Source organism: Rhopalosiphum padi, chromosome 2, assembly GCF_020882245.1.
Source record: "Rhopalosiphum padi isolate XX-2018 chromosome 2, ASM2088224v1, whole genome shotgun sequence".
Taxonomy (NCBI): Eukaryota; Metazoa; Arthropoda; class Insecta; order Hemiptera; family Aphididae; genus Rhopalosiphum; species Rhopalosiphum padi.
Window position 1 is genome coordinate 49,705,827 of NC_083598.1, and position 21,239 is coordinate 49,727,065.

A 21,239-nucleotide genomic window follows, 5' to 3' on the forward strand; every position below is an offset into this window, starting at 1 on the left:
GACATTATAAACAAATTAATTTCATTCAATTTAAAATCGTACCTACGTATAAGATCGTTATTGACCGAAGTGCCAACACTTAACTATTAAATAATCTAAATACTTTCCAATTTAATCGCATGATACACAGACTCTAGAGTTTATTGAAAAATAAATAGAAAAAATATATAAATTATAAATAAATAATTATTTACTGCCACTGCAAATATAAGTAAAATAAATTACAATTCTGAAATTATTAGTTTAATCTAAAATTGTTTGATATTTTTAGATTGTACAAGTAAGATAACCGATGTTACATTAAATATATTTAATTAATTCAGCAGTTGTAGGAAACCTAATTTTAATAATAGAACCGTTTTATATCTTTCGAAAAAAAATACGATATTTATGACTCAATATTCATAGACGTAATACAAAATATCGGATACATGTCATAAATTATTACTATTAGCTTTAACTTATAAATTTTAAATTTTGAACGGAGTGATTGATTTTATAATGATGTGTGTTTTCATATTAAAATTTTATTTTTGTGTCTGTCATTACGTTTTGGAGTAGTAATAGTGATTTGATATTTGACTTCATCACCTTTTTGAAAGGAAAGTAAATCTAGTTGGTACTTTGGGGTACCAAAAGCAATTTTCAGTAGTTTTCAAAAGCGTCAGGAAAAAACCTAACAGGTATTATTACGCATAACCTGATTTGACAAAATCAATTTTTTTATATTGCTGTAACTTAAATACAAATAATAATTGTAAATATTATTTAACATTTTCAATAAATATTTTGACTTTTTTAAGCTAATTATAAACAATTTGAATTTTCGATTTTTATAAGTTTTTTTTTTTTGAAATGTCGATGAAAATTTTTTTTAAATTTGGCATTCCAAAAAATCTTTAAAATTTAATACAAAGTTTATCAAAAGTTGTACTTATCGTAGTAATAAAAAATCAAAAATCGTTAGTTTCAATTTTTGTTTATAAGCATTTAATGTTCAAATGTTTACGAAATATATCAAAATCGCAAAAATTTACAAGGAATTTTGAAGTTGAAAATACATAAATTTTTTGTGTTTTATACCTAAGAAATAATCCAAATAAAAGGTTTTCCATAAGTTTTCCTTCAAATAACACTTTATTAGTAAAAATACTCCAGCGTCTGCAATATAGCAAAACAGTTTATTAGCGTATGAAGTTTAAATTTCTACGAAATCATGTGAAATAACGATATATCCTAAAACGATTTAAAATATTTGTTGGTCGCGTCACTCAGTGAAATTGTCGTGTTTGCTTTTTGTTTGTTTGAATTGGTTCTATGACTATTTTTTTAGGATTTGGTTTGATTCATACGTCATTTATTAGATATACTGGATTAATTACATTATTACATTTAGAAATTTGCAAATGTAAGTTGCCAAACGAAATAATTGGTTCTTAAATACGATTTTGTGTACTTTTAATAGCTGGACATAGTATTATAATATATTTATATTATACATAATCTAAGTGTTGGTGTATTAATTTAATACATACTATAATATACACTTACTAACATACACAAAATAATGTCCGATATGGTGATAGATTGAGATCGGATCATGGCTTAGTATTGGACGCTTCCAACCAAAAATCATCATATTATTTATAAATACACATAAAGCTTACATAATATTAAATATTAATGTACTACTACAGCGGTTCCCAAACTGTGAGGTGCGCCTCCCTTGGGAGGCGCGAGCCGCGTGGTAAATATTTACTGTTAACTTATATTGTCATAAAAATAAAAATGTTTGTATATTTAAATACTATACATTTGTAATTTAATTTTTTATGGGAGACGCAATTATTTTTTTTTTTAATTTTTAGGGTGAACTAAAAAAGTTTGGGAACCGCTGTACCTACTACTAGATAAATTTTTATATTTAACATTTTTATACACCAATCTTAATAATAATGGTTAATTTTTAATTTGTGTCAACACTAAAACTGTTAAAAACTATTTTTTTAAACAGAAACAATAGCTAACAAATTTCATAGCAAGTATATTATTATTCAAGAAACGAGTCAAGTTTTATACAAATAAAATAAAAAATTAAATAAATTAAAAATTTTAGTTATTATTATTATTAATTTTAATTATTTTAATAAATATTGTTACATTTTTGTTAAATCAATATTTTAATATGTTTAGCAAAATGTAAGTTATAACAAAATTTTTTTCGGAAAAAAACAGTCTCGATCTTCATACAAAGAGCTCACAGTTAAATTTTATTTGTATACATTTAAAAAAGATTATCTAAATTGTAAACGAACTTACAAAATAAAATGTAATTATAGAAAAATAATTCAATTATAAATTTATTAGGGAATAACTCCTATGCCAATGTTATTAAATCATTTAAAATTAGTAAGTAAATTACTTAGTAATTATTTTAACTTTTGATTAATGAGTATTAATTAGGTTAATAATTAGACGACAATAAATATCAAAAAGTATTTTAATCGTGGCAAACGCCAGAGAAAACATTTTTGTATTTTACAGCATTCTATGCAATTTTATTGAATATAATATATATATACATTATGGATGGCATAAACTTAATGTAGGTACTATATATACTTAATGAAATATGAAAATAGAAAGGTTACTAGGATATGTATGACAGAGAATAGACCATACAAAGTTTTGTCATGAAATTTGGAACAATCATTTAAAATGTTTCTTTTTTTTAATTGAATCATAAGATTTTGCAGTCAATTGTACGTGTTTATGAATGGATATGGATACACTACAATCTTATTTAAACAAAGTATTATATTATAATAATTCCTAAATTTTAAGTAACTACAGCAGATTTTTGCACATATTTTTGTTTATTATTGAGGAATTATACAATTTAACAGTCACAAACTAAAACAATGTTTTTCAAATACGTATATTTATTTTCATATTATACTTTTTATTTTTATTTTTTTTGTTAAGACACGCATTTTGAAATAAAACATACATATTTTATAAAAATTGAATGGATACAGATTATTTAAAAAAAAATTGTTTTTAATATCACCAATTTTACTTACTTTGGAAAGTGATCAAATTTAAATGCATTTTTTTTAGATGACATTTTTTTATTGGTTTATTTTTTTGAACATACTATTTGTGATTTGTGCGAGATTTGTCCTAAAAACGTAATGGAATGCATAGTTTTTAAATTGTTCTTGTTTCATTGAGCTTCTTATGGATTTACAGATTTCTAAAAATAATAGCTTATACATTAACAAAAACAAAAAATAATTTATATATTGTAAACAATTTCGGATTTTTTTTTTTTTGTAGGTCCTGTTGACATTGGTAATAAATATACAGATTAATATATAACTTATGTAAAATTATTTTCCTTCGAAAATTATAATATTTATTATAGAATTATTAAAAAAATATATAAATTGTTCTAATGAGTAGTCGATTTAATAACTTAATTTGTATGGTGTTAAAGAAACAATGACTCGCTCAAAAAGTTTTCCAGGTAATTTATTTGTATTATATATCATTTTTCTAAATGTTAAGTTTAAAATATAATTCATACTATACATAAAATAGCTTCTTATAGTTTATAATATTTTAATATGATGACTTATTGAATATGTTTAAAGTTTTTAATTTAGTACTATTCAGTGAAACATTTAGAAATTTTTTTAATTGAGGAAAAATAAATCCTTCTCTTACAATTATACAACTACAAACTACGCTAACATCATGACACAAAAATTAAATCTTTAATAATTTTTTATGATTATTTAGATACTATGTAGAATTCTATGAATAAGACTAGGGCATTAATTAAATATAATATAGACTATATGCACACATTTTTATACTTTTCGAAGATTTCATTATAAAATAACATTTGCTTTTTCTATCTTTGATAAAAACTAGCCTAGGTACATATATATATATATTTTATTGCATGTTTTGAAAATAACACTTTTACTAAACATAATGGTAGTGTTTTAATCAATAAATATCTCAAGATTCAATATTTTAATTTAAAATTATTAATATAAAAAAAAATTGTTTTAGCTATAACAGAATTGTACTGGAATTATCTCCAAGAAATTGTAGAAAACATACGAAATAGTATGTATTATATTCTTATGAATAATATTTAAATATAATGATATTTATTTGTTTTCAGTAAAATCATAATAAAATAACGATTGAATTATTTTATATTAATCGTAACTTTTATATAATATCAGTTATTGCTAATTCAAAGTCATTTTACACGCTGGATATCAATAATATTGCACATGGTCACTGAAAGATTTCTTATCACACCACACCAATTAACCTTATTTATATTATATGGTGTATACTATAATGTAATGTAGTCAGTGGCGTAGCCAGGGGGATTTGGGTGTTGAAGCCTCCCTTCGGCCGTATTTTTATCAAAAATATAATGTTTATAATATAGGAATACAATCATTTGGTCGTGGTAAAATGTATTCTGTTATGTCGTATTCACGTTGTCGACTGCACTGGTGATAATAATCATTATCATTAAATTATTTTATTATTTTACCACAGTTTTAGATTTATTTTATTTTATTACAACCCCCCCTCCTCCTAAAAAAAGCCGGGCTACGCCACTGAATGTAGTTCAATTAGTAGTGTAAATGATTACTGGGCAAATACCGAAGAACTATGAGTGCGTATGTAGTAGTGCAGTGACGTACTTAGACCCATGTTTGAGGAGGGAGGAATTATCAAAAATATACATCACATCAGAAACGAATTCTTCTTTAAAATTTTAGGGGTGTTAGGGGGTAACCCCCAACCACCATCAGTACACGATTAAAGTGGCGTATTTAGGTTTTTGTCATTGAGAGATATAAAATATTTATCTAGTGGTAACTTACTTTAAGTGGTTTCTGCCACCCTCATCCCACAAGTCCCTATAAATTATAATAACTATAAAATATAATACCAACATTTTTATATAGTTACGTTTTAACTTTTATAGTTTTACGAATTACAAGTTACAAATTAAAAAAAAAAAATACCATAAAAACGTTTAAAGATAAATATTTATTTTACGGTTGATTATCCAATGTCGAAAAAAAATTAATGTTACATTCGATTTCTATAGGTAGCAAAATGTATTTAAGTGATTTTGTATTAAATTTTCAAAGCTTAGATTTAAAAAGGAAATTTTTCATGAATTCTAATGACAAAATAAGTAGAACTTTTTTAAGATTTTACGAATTTTGTCAATATTCTAAATCTAAATGCTTATAAAAAATATGTAAAAGTATGACCATGTATTATTGATATTTTATAATTTGTAAATAAAAAAATTGTGAGAATTCTTGTATACATTTTTTAATGTTTATAAAAAAAAACTTAATTTTTTCTAAAAATAGCTCAAAAATTATCAAAATATTAAAATTATACTATGTTTAAGAAATCCTAACATAAATATTTTGTGAACATTTCTACGGTTGATCGCTTTTGAGTTTACAAAAAAAAAAATAAATTCTATTTTTTCGAAATCTGGTTTTGTGTAAAAATGCCGGTTGTCCTTATTTATTTATTTTTCTCTGATGTTGTAAAAAGTAATAGTGTTTTTTAATTTTTGCTTTTTTAATATACAAACTGAATTTAATTTCTGTTTTCGCACCGACGCGGAACTATCGAACGTAGTCTGACCGGAGACCGCGCGATATCTATACTTGCGGACGAGTCATTCCGTGGGTGTAACCTTAAGTGTCTATTATAGGCAGGAGTAGGTACCTTAAACGCAATCCACCCAAATAATTAACGTTAATGATAACAAACGGACGTACCGGTTTATTGTTTCTGTGATTCATAGCCCAACCAATCAAATTTTTCTGAAATGACAAACACGGATGCATTTTATACGCGTACGATGATGTGCGTTGGAACAATTTTTTATAGTAATTTATAGAAAGATACTAATGCATAATAAAATATTATCAAAATTGTATTGTTTATATAAACTAAATGCAACTTAATTATGAACACAATATTATTATTACAATAGTATAATTTGTTGTTACATCTACACAAATATTTTTACCAATTCATTATCGTTATTTATTTCAGATTTCCCGGGTAAGCTAATTTCACTTGGTACTGTATATTTATAACCAACCTAATCTAAAAATAGTTGATTTAGGATTGGGTCATTGGGATGGGTGATAGGCTAAAATATTATAAGTTATAACCATATTTAGGCTGGTGGTATAATTTTTATCAACTTCATGATTTTATTTAATTATAACGTAAATAATACATTTATATGTGTAATAGTGATTATTAATCTCAAAAATGCTCTTAGTACCTTTTGAAAATTTAAATAAATTATTAGATCCTACAATTGTTTAATGATTTTTATTTTATTTGACATAAATAATAGTTTCATTAAATTGTTTTTCTTAGCTACATCATCTTTTACTGTATTTAAATGGTGCCAAGATAATGTTGGAACATAATTTTAATAACAAGTAAAAGCACCTATCGATCTTTTACAATCGTGAACCGTTTTTCTTGGGTTATTTTCACAGCAAATATGTATTGTTAAACTCATCACCCATACAATGCACGTTTTAGTCTTATCTAAATTATCTAAATTATAATTTGTATTTTTTTTTAAATATGTCTTACTAATAAAATAATAAATAATTTCTAAATATTTTTATGTTTATGTACATATACACATATTAATTATTATTATTCTTATAATAAACGGTTAATAATAAATTAGCATTATTATGGTGACTTGTGATTCGTGGTAAATAGGTTAAGTTATATTACATACTATATTTGCGAAATATGAATGAAAAATAAACGGGTGATAGGTACATTAAAAAATTATTGAGCTAAAATTGTTGTATTACATTTAATAATAAAATGTTTTTTTTATTATAAACAAATGAGAATATTATTTATTGAATTCATAATTTAGAAATATAAATTATACTAATTAATTATTATTACTACATATTATTATACATTATTATAAAAACGTGTAATGCTTATCCCTTAAAATTAAAAATATCAGTATATTAAATTAATTTACATTTGAAAATGTTTAATAATTTAATATAATATTATAACGAATTCCATTTCAACACTTACATCATTTAAAGATATATTTATAATACAAATAATAAATAATAAAATTAACTATTCATTTTGATAATAAACATTTTTAATAACCCTCATATAAACGTATTTAAATTATTCTTTTAGTTTATATTATTAATAAGTATACTATACCTATAAATTGATTTGATATTTATTACTATAATAGTTTATTAACATTCAGACAATCATATATATATTTTTGTAATTAAATAATAATACTTGGATTTTTTTATTATTTAAAATACAAAATATTTATTTAATTAAAATCGTATTATTTATAAATAAATATAAATTTAATTAAAAAACGCATTGAACAAATTTAATTATTAATTGTTTTTATCATCCCAATAATTAATAAAATCTGAAAATTAAACACTATAAGGTTTTGTGGTATTGTGGACTGTATGATAAAATATGTAAAAAAGGTGTATCAATGGTCTTAAGAAAAACAAAACGGTGTCAAATCCAAATGCTGGCTGGCTAGCTACGGTATACCATAGATTAAAATATATACTATATAATATAGACCTAGTATAGCATATTGTTTAATCCATTGCTCTAAAGAAAGCTATTCGGTGTCGTCCTACAAGTAATCACGCACGTACTCCGAACACGGCTGTATACGCACCACGCGCGAGACGCTCATCCACATGGCGTGTTTAAAAATGCGTTTTGGACGACTGCGGTATGACGGTTAGCAGTACAGGCAGTGGACAGTATCGATAAAACGATAAAAGTGATGGTGAATTTAATTGTGTTAGAGATCGTACAAAGTGAATTGCATAAAAAAAAAATATGTTATGAAAACTTTTTTCTTTTTTTTTTCAGAACCGTCTAGTATTTTCCATCAAAGTTTTCTAGTTTTTTTTATTATGAGTCATGATTTATGACCATTCGGGCACCTTAGCTCAATTTTTTTTTCGAATTATCTTAGAAGTTATAACATAATTATTTGTGGTAAATATTTTGGTTATGGTCGATTTCGGTTCAACTGCACTTGGAAAATGCAGGTCTTCGCGACGAAATGATTTACAAAAAAATAAAACACAATACTAATAATATACACATATACACAAAATTACCACAATTTTTACATTTATTTTAAGTTTTGAGTGTCCTGCAAATCTAAATTTCTTGGTACTATTCCATTCAAATGTTTACCTACAATAATAGTATACCTATTCTATCTTTTGACAAAATAAAATACGTACTACTAGTATAAAATGTATCATGAATTTCATGATACAGGATACAAAATACAATATGTTATCGAATAATTTACACACGTTTTGTTTTATTATACAACTACATGCACGTGTGATGTACAATTAATGTAATATTGCATTAAAAAAATATTTAATTAATATTACAATAATATAGGTACCTGAGTACCAATGTTAATTGTTAATAACCCTGGGATGACTGAGCTTGTATACTTACCTATTTTCAGTTATATCTAAAAACGCAGGTACTTACAGTGAAACATGAAATTAATTATAATATATTTCTTATTATAATGTATTTCACATGAGAAATTACTAACTAAAGGTTGGCTTTAAAAAAAATAAACACATGCAAATGCAACAAGTTCCGAGCACTAGTAATGACATTGTAATTTGTATATTAAAATAAATGATATTATGTGATACACTACTACTTATTAACGTACTAGGCTTGGTATTAAATATAATCGGGGTAGACGATTTTATACTGCGCGGCGGCAACTATTGTTGGTACAAAATATGGTAGGGCCAACAAAATGATTCGCTGTAGACCAGTAAGATAGTACTGACGACTTGTGTAAGTAAATATTACAATAAGTATTTTAAATTATGAATAATGAATTCAAATTGAGATTTTAAAGGATATGACTTCTAATCACCAAGTAAAAAGTAATTATTTAGGTGTATAAGAAAATTGGTGGTCCTGAAAAGGACCGTTTTAAGGGACGAGAGAGAAGTAGTGATCGTTCAGTTTACTTCTTCTTGGGAGCTGCTGTTTTCTTGGTTGGAGTCTTCTTCGCTTTGGGTTTGACAGCGCCAGCAGGTTTTTTCGCTTTGACCGGAGATTTCTTCGGTTTGGTAGCCTTCTTAGGTTTAGCAGCGACGGCCGCTTTCTTGGATTTTTTAGCCGCCGGTTCGCCAGAAGCTGGTTTCACTTTCTTGGCAGACGTCGATTTCCTCTTCACGGCACCAGGGGCTTTGACTTTTTTGGCCACCGGTTTCTTCTTCTTGACTACGGCCGCCTTTTTTGGTTTAACCTCGGCAACCGGCAGTTTGAAATGTCCAGAAGCGCCGGTGCCCTTGGTCTGAACGACGGTACCGTTCGCTACGGCGGCTTTCAAAAACTTCCTGATGAACGGCGCCAGCTTGGCGGGATCGACTTTGTAGTTGGCAGCCAAGTATTTCTTGATAGCCGGCAAAGAAGATCCTTTCTTCTCCTTGAGTTCTTTGATGGCAGACTTCACCATCACGGAGGTGGTCGGGTGAGACGCAGCGGGCTTCTTTGCCTTTGAAGCAGCAGCAGCAGTCTTCTTCTTGGCCGGAGACTTTTTCGCGGCTGGCGACGCAGTGACTGGTGCCGGAGAGGCGGGAACGACCGTTTCTGTCATGATAGAGTTGATTTTGAACGTAGAAAACCGACTCGAAAATTTACTGTTGAATGTAACGCTGAGCAACGAAACGGTTTGTAAATATATATACTGTACCGTACCGACTAGTAAACCGTCGTGATTCGCGTCATCGACACGGCTGCGGTTGTGCAAACGTTTTTCGCGATTTCTCGGCGAGAAATAGTTGTAAAAATCTGACTTTGATCTTTTCTAAAAGCCAGCTAAATTCCAAAAGATCTCATATAGTTATCCCGACGCTATCTAGTAACACAAAACCACCACGGATCGTTATTCTCACGGTTCCAACCGTGTTTTCGTAGTCCATGTTTAATGGTATACCGTATGACCGAAACCAATTTTAAATGTACAAAAACTTTTTAGACACATTCTATACGAGTTTCCCAAGCCTCGAGTGCTTGCAGTTTTCAAATCGACCGATATGTCGATGAACAGTGACTTTTCAAAATTGACGGTTTTAGGTTACTGTTACGGCACGGCGTCATTAACGTTTATACCATTGACATGTTTACATCACGGACTTTACCAATAAATCTAATCTTAATGGTACCTATTCACGTTAAATATTTTTTTTAAATAATCATAGTATTTCGCCGTTAAGGGATTTTGGTCGAAACTCGATTTTAAATAAACAAAATTTGACTTATTTATACGTCATCATCGGTGATCTCGTGTCTGATACATTGTCGAGTTTGTACGCGTAATAAACCGACGCCGCAGATTACACTACTATACACCATTACCTATATTATTTGTCTGTGATTTTTTAGCATCTAACGTCTTGTTGCCCCGAACCTTGACGATGTCATACTGTTTTTCTATAAATAGAGTATTTTGTTATTTATTATTTAAGAAGACAAGAATTGATAGTACAAAACGTCGTCGAAACCCGCGGGGAACCTAAGACACCTTCTAAAGTGGGCAAATGTCCTAATATAACGTAACATTTCAATAGTTGTACTATTAATAGTATAAGAACCGAAGAATTTCCTACAATGATAGATTTTAGTCTTTTGTTGATCTACCGCCAAAAATCTGTACCGTGTATTCGTCTAGCCGTGAGATTCGGTATATCATTATTATAATATTATGTAATAAGTATAATATGGGTATGAATATGTTGTTTATTTTTAATTAAACGTAGCTATCGGACCTATCGAAATATTTTTATTATACATTTGCATTTTTTCTATCATATTAATGTGATTATTGAAGTAGGTCTGTAGATAATTACGTAATCTTTTGTATAACGTAGGAACAAAGTGAGTATTTTACAGGTTAAAACTTTTAAAAATAGGCACTTTTTAAAAGTTATATTTTTAACAGTGATAAAAAAATAACAAAAGCACTATCTCTAAATACTTATGTAAATTATAATGTATTTATAATTAAATATTATTAATTAACGGCACTGCACGCATTTAAAACGTTTTTATTAAAATACATTTTCATTGTCTTTTGAGTGTTATAGTAAGTGTAATATTGTACGTATTCCGTGGATTTTTTCCATTATTCATCAACAAGTTACATACAATAATTTTTATTATTATTATCAAACAGGCATAATAACGTATTAAAAAAAATATGTTATGTTAAAATAATATTTCGACGGTTGTTTATAGTAAATAATAATTTTGTGAAATTATGTTTTTGATTCCCTTACCCAATTTAAGTAGTGCTTAATTACTTGAAGATGAGAAAGGGTCGACTTAAGGTCTTAAATTTAATGTCACGAGTAGCGATGAGAATAATCGAGATATCTCAATTATTAAAACAATAATCGATCTTGTAAACGAGTGATTTTTATCCGAATTATAGTAACTCGGAACTCGACCACCTACTGGGGTTCACATCACTCGATTTATTTTAGAATCCTGTCCCACAAAACTCCTAACAACGTATAAAATATTGAATGAATAATAGTTATTAGTAAATTTATAAATGGCTATTATTATTTAAATGTATAAAATAATTTGCTAAGTAAAAGTTAGAATGAAATGTATAATACTATATTCATTGCAATCGAATAAAAATTATTCCTAAGATGACCATGAAACGAGACGTGTTAGGAGGGGGTATAACACGATTATGAAAATGTTTCGATTACTAATTCAATCGATGCCCATCACACTATTCACGACACTAGGTATTTGATTGTAAAATAGTATTAAGTTACGTTAGACGAGTATTAGAGAATTAACATGTAACGACGGTTTGGTGGCCCTGAAAAGGGCCGTTTTAAGTGGTATATGAGCATCAAAAGACGATTAAGCGCGTTCACCGCGGATACGACGAGCCAGTTGGATGTCCTTAGGCATGATCGTGACACGCTTGGCGTGGATGGCGCACAAGTTGGTGTCTTCGAACAAACCGACCAGATAGGCTTCGCTGGCTTCCTGCAATGCCATGACGGCGGAACTCTGGAAACGCAAGTCGGTCTTGAAATCCTGAGCGATCTCACGCACCAAACGTTGGAACGGCAATTTGCGGATCAACAGCTCCGTGCTCTTCTGGTAACGACGGATTTCACGGAGAGCCACGGTTCCCGGACGATAACGATGGGGTTTCTTCACTCCTCCGGTGGCGGGTGCGCTCTTACGGGCGGCTTTGGTTGCCAGCTGCTTTCTGGGAGCCTTTCCTCCGGTAGATTTACGTGCGGTCTGCTTGGTACGGGCCATTGTTGATTTTGGTTATTACTAGTGATGTTAATGTACGGACAAATGTAAAACAGTGATAACCGTCGAATCGAATTTCACCAGTATTTATATACAAAACGGATTCGTATCTGCCGTTCTCATTGGTCGACGCGTTGTCGATAATCGGGGAGTGGGAGAAAACAAATGGAGCATTTCGATTGGCCGTGCGTGCTCCGTGAAACGCATAAATACATTGACGTTTGTTAACCGGGCATCAGTCAACGTTCAGCGTTCATCGCAGCAGCTCTTTAAGCAATCGGCTAGAAACTACATAAAATCAACATGACCGGACGCGGTAAAGGAGGAAAAGGTCTTGGAAAAGGAGGCGCCAAACGTCATCGTAAAGTACTCCGTGATAACATCCAAGGAATAACCAAGCCTGCCATTCGTCGATTAGCTCGCCGTGGCGGAGTAAAACGTATCTCCGGTTTGATCTACGAAGAAACCCGCGGAGTGTTGAAAGTGTTCCTGGAAAACGTGATTCGTGATGCCGTAACATACACCGAACACGCCAAGAGGAAGACAGTGACCGCCATGGACGTTGTCTACGCTCTTAAACGCCAAGGACGTACCTTGTACGGTTTCGGAGGTTAAAATGTTACGTCCGCGATTTGCTACGTAAAAATATAAGACACATATTAAAAAGGCCCTTTTCAGGGCCACCACTTATAATATAAACGTCTCTTAGACTACATGCTCAACTAGATTTGTTTACTTCAATGTATCAAATTGTTTTTGTATTGGTGTATTTTATGGGCACTTTAATATTCATCATTATACCTATTTAAAACAAAATTAAGTAACACATCGTTCTTTTCATAAGCGTAAATTAACTCGAATAGGTGTTAAACAATACGAGATTGATTTCTGTGTAAAAACCAAATTGGTGTAAATACACCACGAATGTATAATTGAAAATTTGAAAAAGAATTGCGCGGGTAGGTAATTGTTAATATAAATATCACTGAAATATTTATCACATATTATGGATTGAGACTAAAAAAAACAATAAACGGAAGGCATTTTTTCTGTCTAATTGATGATGGTAATTTTATAATTTTGATGTATACACTACTTTGTTACAGCTAATAGGTAGATCACTTTGTTGATGTTATAAGAATATAATAATACGTTATGTATGGATCTACCTTTTACTAAGTAAGCTTTTATTATATCGGGATTCCCGATGGAGAAAATATACCTTTCTTCATTTGCAGTCTTCTTTATCAATGTTTTTTTTTCGTGTTACGTTATAATTTTGTATTTAAATTCTAAATCATTTGATAAATTTTTTTGACACATGGATATTTATACTCACAATATTAGAACATATTATGAAATATCAATTCAATCGTAATATTTATTTATTTTTGTAGATTGTAATGTTCAATTAATGGGTACGCAACACATAGATATGTATGTGCGTCATAATACTTATTAATCTGGACTTTATAATAGGTATGATTACTAAGCGCATGATAAACCTGACGACACAATATTACAAAAGTCATATATTATACAGTATACCACTGTACCACCTATTAGTATTTTATACAACTTGTCACGATGGTGAACGTTCGAAACATTGTTCTGTACCAAAATAAAATTTAGCTCAACAACAATTTGAATACAATTACCACGTTTACACGCAGTAGTTAATGCGTGTATTGAGTTATTCTGATAGTTGGGAGCATATTATAAAGGCATTTATTATTTAATGCAAATCGAACAGCTCTTATTCTGGGATTAAGCAATGCATGTAAATGCGAATTAATATTTTAACGGGAATTTTAAAATGTCAAATTTAAACTAATATAATTATTTTGGTCACCACATCCAAAGTATACGTATTTAGCAGGACTAATAAAACCTATGGTATTAAATATCTAATTTTGGTATTTTAGGAACCATCTTTGTCGTCATGTCATAAAGTATAATGGGAATTGAAAAGGGGATAAGAGGGTGGGTGATGTTTACAATAAATTGGTATTGGTGGCCCTGAAAAGGGCCGTTTTATAAGTTGACTAGGTGGTTCTAGGGGATTAGACTTTTTTCTCGGTCTTTTTGGGCAAAAGAACGGCTTGGATGTTAGGCAACACACCGCCTTGAGCGATTGTAACACCGGACAACAGTTTGTTCAATTCTTCGTCGTTCCTGATTGCCAATTGCAAATGTCTGGGAATGATACGAGATTTCTTGTTGTCACGGGCAGCGTTACCGGCCAATTCCAACACTTCAGCTGCCAAATATTCCATGACGGCGGCCAGGTATACCGGTGCTCCGGCTCCGACACGTTCGGCGTAGTTTCCTTTTCTCAACAGACGATGGATACGACCGACTGGGAACTGGAGTCCAGCACGGGACGACCTGGTCTTGGATTTACCTCCCTTCGATTTTCCTGCTTTACCTCTTCCGCTCATGATTGTATTTGAATGCTTGACTGCTTTGTAACTGATTCGAACTCTGAATGGTGATAAAATCCATAGGTTGGGAAGCTTATATAGCCAAAATTTAGAAAACAGTACTGCGATTGGACAGTTTGAATTGTTATGACGATATTACTTGACTCCGTTTGATATGCAACTACTACTAAACGATGTTGTTTTTCATCATCGTTCTGATAATGTTTTTTCGCGGAGAAGCTTCTATTTTTATTGAACACTTAACCACTGTGGATCCTATTTGTTCTGTTATACCTATTAGAATTTGGCCAATGGCTGTTTGACGTGTCTCCTTGGGTTATTCATATATACAGTCGCTTTGTGTATTTCAACAACATTCGTATTTGAAGTGCTTCATCGTCAACAACCACAGTTTACAAAAAATTATCAGCTATGGCTCCAGGAGGTAAATCCGCAGGAAAGGCAATGAAAAAGTCGTCCGGCAAGGCCCAAAAAAACATCGCCAAGTCCGACAAGAAACGCAAGCCAAAGAGGAAAGAATCCTATGCCATCTACATCTACAAAGTGCTGAAGCAAGTACATCCCGACACCGGAGTCTCCTCTAAGGCAATGAGCATCATGAACAGTTTCGTCAACGATTTGTTCGAACGTATCGCCGCCGAGTCCAGTCGTCTGGCCCACTACAACAAGCGGTCGACCATCACCAGTCGGGAGATCCAAACCGCTGTCCGATTGTTGTTGCCCGGGGAATTGGCCAAGCACGCCGTCAGTGAAGGAACAAAAGCTGTAACCAAGTACACAAGTTCCAAATAATTCAACTTATATTATAACATTCTTTAAAAAGGCCCTTTTTAGGGCCACCAATTTTTTCTATTGATCGATAATTATTTAAATTCATATATTTATCTCCCTACAGTCTATACTTAAACTCTATCAGTGGGTATCTTGCTATTTTAAAAGTGGCAATACTCTACACACTTTTCTCGATTTTTTTGAAGTTAAACTTCTTTACGCAGGGTAGTGAGAAAAAAAAAAGCGAACGGGCGGCCGTACGAACGCAAACACGGACATGTCGTGCGCAGCCGCGGATTGTCGTAGCTGTATTTTATAAACATGGGTTGTGTCATTAAGCGACAGTATTTTTGGTTGGGTTATTAAACAAAGAATACTCAACAATAATATTAATGAGATAAATATTTAGATAAAAACGGAATGATCGTCCGAGATGATTTCATACGGTCGTCGGGGCGGCGGTGCGAAGCGTATCAGTACGTCATATACATAATATCACATAATAATAATAATATTACGTATTATAAATTATAATGTTGGACGGTGACAGCTGATGCGGTTTCGACGACGATGATAATAATAATACCATACACGCGCAGTTGTAACTTGCGATTAAAGGTCCAGGTCGTGCGGCGAGCCGGTTTTTCGATTGGTTGGTGGGTTGAAGTGTCGGTGGCGGCGGCGGCCCGCGTTCCCGTCGTGGCTTAGTTGTATGTACACGTATCCAGTGTGCTTTTAGCCATTGTTATTGATATAATAATACAGGGTGATTTTTTTATCGTGAACCAGTAAATATCTCGGTAAATATTAGGAATTTTAAAATAATTTTTTTTTTAAACTTTCTAGGTTTTACTATTTTACACTGTGTTACAAGTTTGATAATTTTAACTTCTTCCCTTATTTGATAAAAAACTATCAACTTTCGATTTTCAAATGGCAATACATATTTTCGATAACGAAAATTTATAAATATACTGAAAAAAATAATTTTAACGTTTATAGAATTTAATTTCAGTAATCCGTTCGCGACTTATTACTGTTTAAATATTCGTTCAATTTACTGCTACCGGGTAGTTTATCAAACCCAACAGTAAAGACCAGAAGTAAAAACGAAATGATATCTTAATTTAACAATACCCATAACGATCATAATCGATAATAAATCTTAGGTAGCAAGATAGATAAACAATACTGTTAGAAAAAAAAAATGTCCTATCAACACTCCCACCAGAAAACCGTGGTGTCAGTGAGCGACTAGCCTGCCGCATCGAGGTTGAATCAGTTATAAAGTATAAAAATAACATATTACAATTTACTATCGTGGTTACATAGTACATCACTGGTTACTGATTCTTGGTATAGGACTTATCACGTATTATTTTAACAAAAAAATGATAATATATGGCGGTTAACTGTTAATGTTAATTTTCCATTGTCAAATATTGAATATTAATTATTAATTAATTAATATTCTTTGAACGTTTAACCACAGAATACGTTTTAAGTAAATACTATGTAAATGTGTATTATTTTAAATATAAATTTAAGGTTTAAACCAATTATTTCAATGCATATGTATTTTGTGATAGTGTTTTAATGTTGTATTTTGGTTAAACAATTTTAATTTAATTAAAAGTATACTTGATATGATATGATCACATTAATAGTTAATTGTATATTTAAATAATTAGGTCAAGTTATTGGTACATTACATAAGTAGGGCTATGGAGTTTTTATTAACCTAAATTGGCAAATTAAAATTTTTTTTTTACCTCTGAGTGTCATTTTCATGCAATATATTAAAAGATTTTTATATCTTAAAATATTAATTAAAAATTAACATCATTTCAAAAATAAGTGTAAAAATATGGCGAAGTCAGATTGGGACTACGAGGTGGCCAACATATTTTTGGACTGTACGTTCCCATCCAATTTGTACCAAAAGTGCAATTTAAATACTCTATAACAATATTTTTATTATGAGCTGGAGCACCGTCCTGCTGCCAAACTAAAGTTTTGCGTTTTGATAACAACACAGGACTCATTTTCTCGATGCACAAACCATTGTAATATCAGTCTGATGTAGGTTATTTGTCATGTCACTTAATTTGTGTAATCAAAATAATTTACCTATTCTATTTTTTTTTTAGTATTCATAGATTGATTTGTAATTATTTTTATGTTTAATGAAAAGAAAACCTTTAATGGAAGGGGCATTGTAAAAATGTATAATTAAAAAAAAAGAAGAAATGTGTGAATAGACCTTTAACTACTTTAGTCTTAGCTCTATACCCTGAATCCAAGTACATATAGCAACCATATACATTTATATCTGCACATTTATGAATTATTTTTCTAAATACATAGAAATTGTTGATTTACTTTGTTTTAAAATGAAAAAATGTTATCTGTTTAATATAATCATTTACTATAGTAATTAAAATACACCATATTGTTTTTTAAAAAATATTTATTTTGTAATTTACTAATTATAACTCATCAATCTAATATAGAAATATAAATTATATTAAATAAATACATATGTATTTGTATGTATTTGGAGGACATATCTTTATCAAAACGCAAAAACTTTAGTTTGGCAGCAGGACGGTGCTCCAGCTCATAATAAAAATATTGTTATAGAGTATTTAAATTGCACTTTTGGTACAAATTGGATGGGAACGTACAGTCCAAAAATATGTTGGCCACCTCGTAGTCCCAATCTGACTTCGCCATATTATTTTCTTTGGGGTTATCTTCAAAGTGTAGTTTACAAAGAAATGCCTGCTAATGTAAATGATCTTAAACAAAAAAATTAAAGATGCTTGTTCTAATATCTCAAATTATGTTTTAGTGAAAACTACTACAAATGAATTACTTAAACGACTGGCAATTTGTTTGGAAGTAGATGGTCATCAGTTTGAACATCTATTAAAATAAATTATTAATAAACTTTAATTGACTACTTACAAGTATTGTGTATGTGTTTGTTTGTTTTAATTAAATTTTGAACTTAACTAATCCTTACTTTCCTTACCAATATTGGAAGCTTTTATAAATTATAAGGTATATTTACTATATTCTAAGATGTATGTATTTCAACCATGGTTACATAGTTCTGTGATAATATTAACTTCATACTTCATAGGTTTAATTTTGAAACATGAACTAAGATATAATATTGTTCCATGGTATACAAATTAATTTAGTTAATATTGTTAGTGGTATCCCTGGTATTGGTACTATAGTACTTTTCTATGCTATAGTAGTACAAAACATTATAATATGTAAGTATGTTACTTATTTTCTTTGTTTCATATAATAAAACAACTTTATAAATGTTCACTCTTTTTAAATTTTTCATTAACTTTTTTACATTTATTAATTAGTATTTAGTTTTTTAGTAGCCACTAACCAGTAGGATTAATATGTTCAAGACGTTGAAATAAGTCATAAATAATTGATAGGTAGTTTTTATTCAAGTTTATTGAACTTATACCAAATAATGGACATTAATTCAATACTAAATTATCAAAGGCAATAAACACATTAGTTATTAATAATTTTACTATAACATGAACTGAACAAATTTCCGTAGTGCAAATTTTTGCAGGATTTGGGTAAGGTCATACCTAATAAAAAATATTAACACTTAACATGTCCACTACCCTAGATAAATTAATACAAATTAAATGAACATTGAACATACTTTACATTATCTACTCTATACATAGAGTATAACATATTTTAAGGGCTATGAATGTTTTAAAAAATATTGATTTTTACACTTATTTTTGAAATGATGTTAATTTTTAATTAATATTTTAAGATATAAAAATCTTTTAATATATTGCATGAAAATGACACTCAGAGGTAAAAAAAATTATCACAGAACTATGTAACCATGGTTGAAATACATACATCTTAGAATATAGTAAATATACCTTATAATTTATAAAAGCTTCCAATATTGGTAAGGAAAGTAAGGATTAGTTAAGTTCAAAATTTAATTAAAACAAACAAACACATACACAATACTTGTAAGTAGTCAATTAAAGTTTATTAATAATTTATTTTAATAGATGTTCAAACTGATGACCATCTACTTCCAAACAAATTGCCAGTCGTTTAAGTAATTCATTTGTAGTAGTTTTCACTAAAACATAATTTGAGATATTAGAACAAGCATCTTTAATTTTTTGTTTAAGATCATTTACATTAGCAGGCATTTCTTTGTAAACTACACTTTGAAGATAACCCCAAAGAAAATAATATGGCGAAGTCAGATTGGGACTACGAGGTGGCCAACATATTTTTGGACTGTACGTTCCCATCCAATTTGTACCAAAAGTGCAATTTAAATACTCTATAACAATATTTTTATTATGAGCTGGAGCACCGTCCTGCTGCCAAACTAAAGTTTTGCGTTTTGATAAAGATATGTCCTCCAAATACATACAAATACATATGTATTTATTTAATATAATTTATATTTCTATATTAGATTGATGAGTTATAATTAGTAAATTACAAAATAAATATTTTTTAAAAAACAATATGGTGTATTTTAATTACTATAGTAAATGATTATATTAAACAGATAACATTTTTTCATTTTAAAACAAAGTAAATCAACAATTTCTATGTATTTAGAAAAATAATTCATAAATGTGCAGATATAAATGTATATGGTTGCTATATGTACTTGGATTCAGGGTATAGAGCTAAGACTAAAGTAGTTAAAGGTCTATTCACACATTTCTTCTTTTTTTTTAATTATACATTTTTACAATGCCCCTTCCATTAAAGGTTTTCTTTTCATTAAACATAAAAATAATTACAAATCAATCTATGAATACTAAAAAAAAAATAGAATAGGTAAATTATTTTGATTACACAAATTAAGTGACATGACAAATAACCTACATCAGACTGATATTACAATGGTTTGTGCATCGAGAAAATGAGTCCTGTGTTGTTATCAAAACGCAAAACTTTAGTTTGGCAGCAGGACGGTGCTCCAGCTCATAATAAAAATATTGTTATAGAGTATTTAAATTGCACTTTTGGTACAAATTGGATGGGAACGTACAGTCCAAAAATATGTTGGCCACCTCGTAGTCCCAATCTGACTTCGCCATATTTTTACACTTATTTTTGAAATGATGTTAATTTTTAATTAATATTTTAAGATATAAAAATCTTTTAATATATTGCATGAAAATGACACTCAGAGGTAAAAAAAAAATTTTAATTTGCCAATTTAGGTTAATAAAAACTCCATAGCCCTACTTATGTAATGTACCAATAACTTGACCTAATTATTTAAATATACAATTAACTATTAATGTGATCATATCATATCAAGTATACTTTTAATTAAATTAAAATTGTTTAACCAAAATACAACATTAAAACACTATCACAAAATACATATGCATTGAAATAATTGGTTTAAACCTTAAATTTATATTTAAAATAATACACATTTACATAGTATTTACTTAAAACGTATTCTGTGGTTAAACGTTCAAAGAATATTAATTA

General features: G+C 29.5%; 5 protein-coding genes across 5 annotated transcripts; 2 read left to right on the forward strand and 3 right to left on the reverse strand.

Annotated features, from left to right (window-relative positions):
- Positions 1-9,126: 9,126 nt before the first annotated feature.
- Positions 9,127-9,909, reverse strand: LOC132921883 (histone H1A, sperm-like). The gene has a single exon (XM_060985125.1). The coding sequence runs from the start codon at positions 9,782-9,784 to the stop codon at positions 9,149-9,151; it is 636 nt and encodes a 211-aa protein (XP_060841108.1). The 5' UTR covers positions 9,785-9,909; the 3' UTR covers positions 9,127-9,148.
- Positions 9,910-12,024: 2,115 nt separating this feature from the next.
- LOC132921890 (histone H3) lies at positions 12,025-12,549 on the reverse strand. Its single transcript, XM_060985132.1, has one exon. The coding sequence runs from the start codon at positions 12,478-12,480 to the stop codon at positions 12,070-12,072; it is 411 nt and encodes a 136-aa protein (XP_060841115.1). The 5' UTR covers positions 12,481-12,549; the 3' UTR covers positions 12,025-12,069.
- Positions 12,550-12,698: 149 nt separating this feature from the next.
- Positions 12,699-13,163, forward strand: LOC132921905 (histone H4). The gene has a single exon (XM_060985146.1). It carries the CDS (start codon positions 12,781-12,783, stop codon positions 13,090-13,092), a length of 312 nt encoding a protein of 103 aa, XP_060841129.1. The 5' UTR covers positions 12,699-12,780; the 3' UTR covers positions 13,093-13,163.
- A 1,334-nt stretch (positions 13,164-14,497) lies between these two features.
- On the reverse strand, positions 14,498-14,985 carry LOC132921903 (histone H2A). Its single transcript, XM_060985144.1, has one exon. The coding sequence runs from the start codon at positions 14,916-14,918 to the stop codon at positions 14,541-14,543; it is 378 nt and encodes a 125-aa protein (XP_060841127.1). The 5' UTR covers positions 14,919-14,985; the 3' UTR covers positions 14,498-14,540.
- A 291-nt stretch (positions 14,986-15,276) lies between these two features.
- On the forward strand, positions 15,277-15,764 carry LOC132921896 (histone H2B-like). Its single transcript, XM_060985139.1, has one exon. The coding sequence runs from the start codon at positions 15,333-15,335 to the stop codon at positions 15,711-15,713; it is 381 nt and encodes a 126-aa protein (XP_060841122.1). The 5' UTR covers positions 15,277-15,332; the 3' UTR covers positions 15,714-15,764.
- Positions 15,765-21,239: the final 5,475 nt, after the last annotated feature.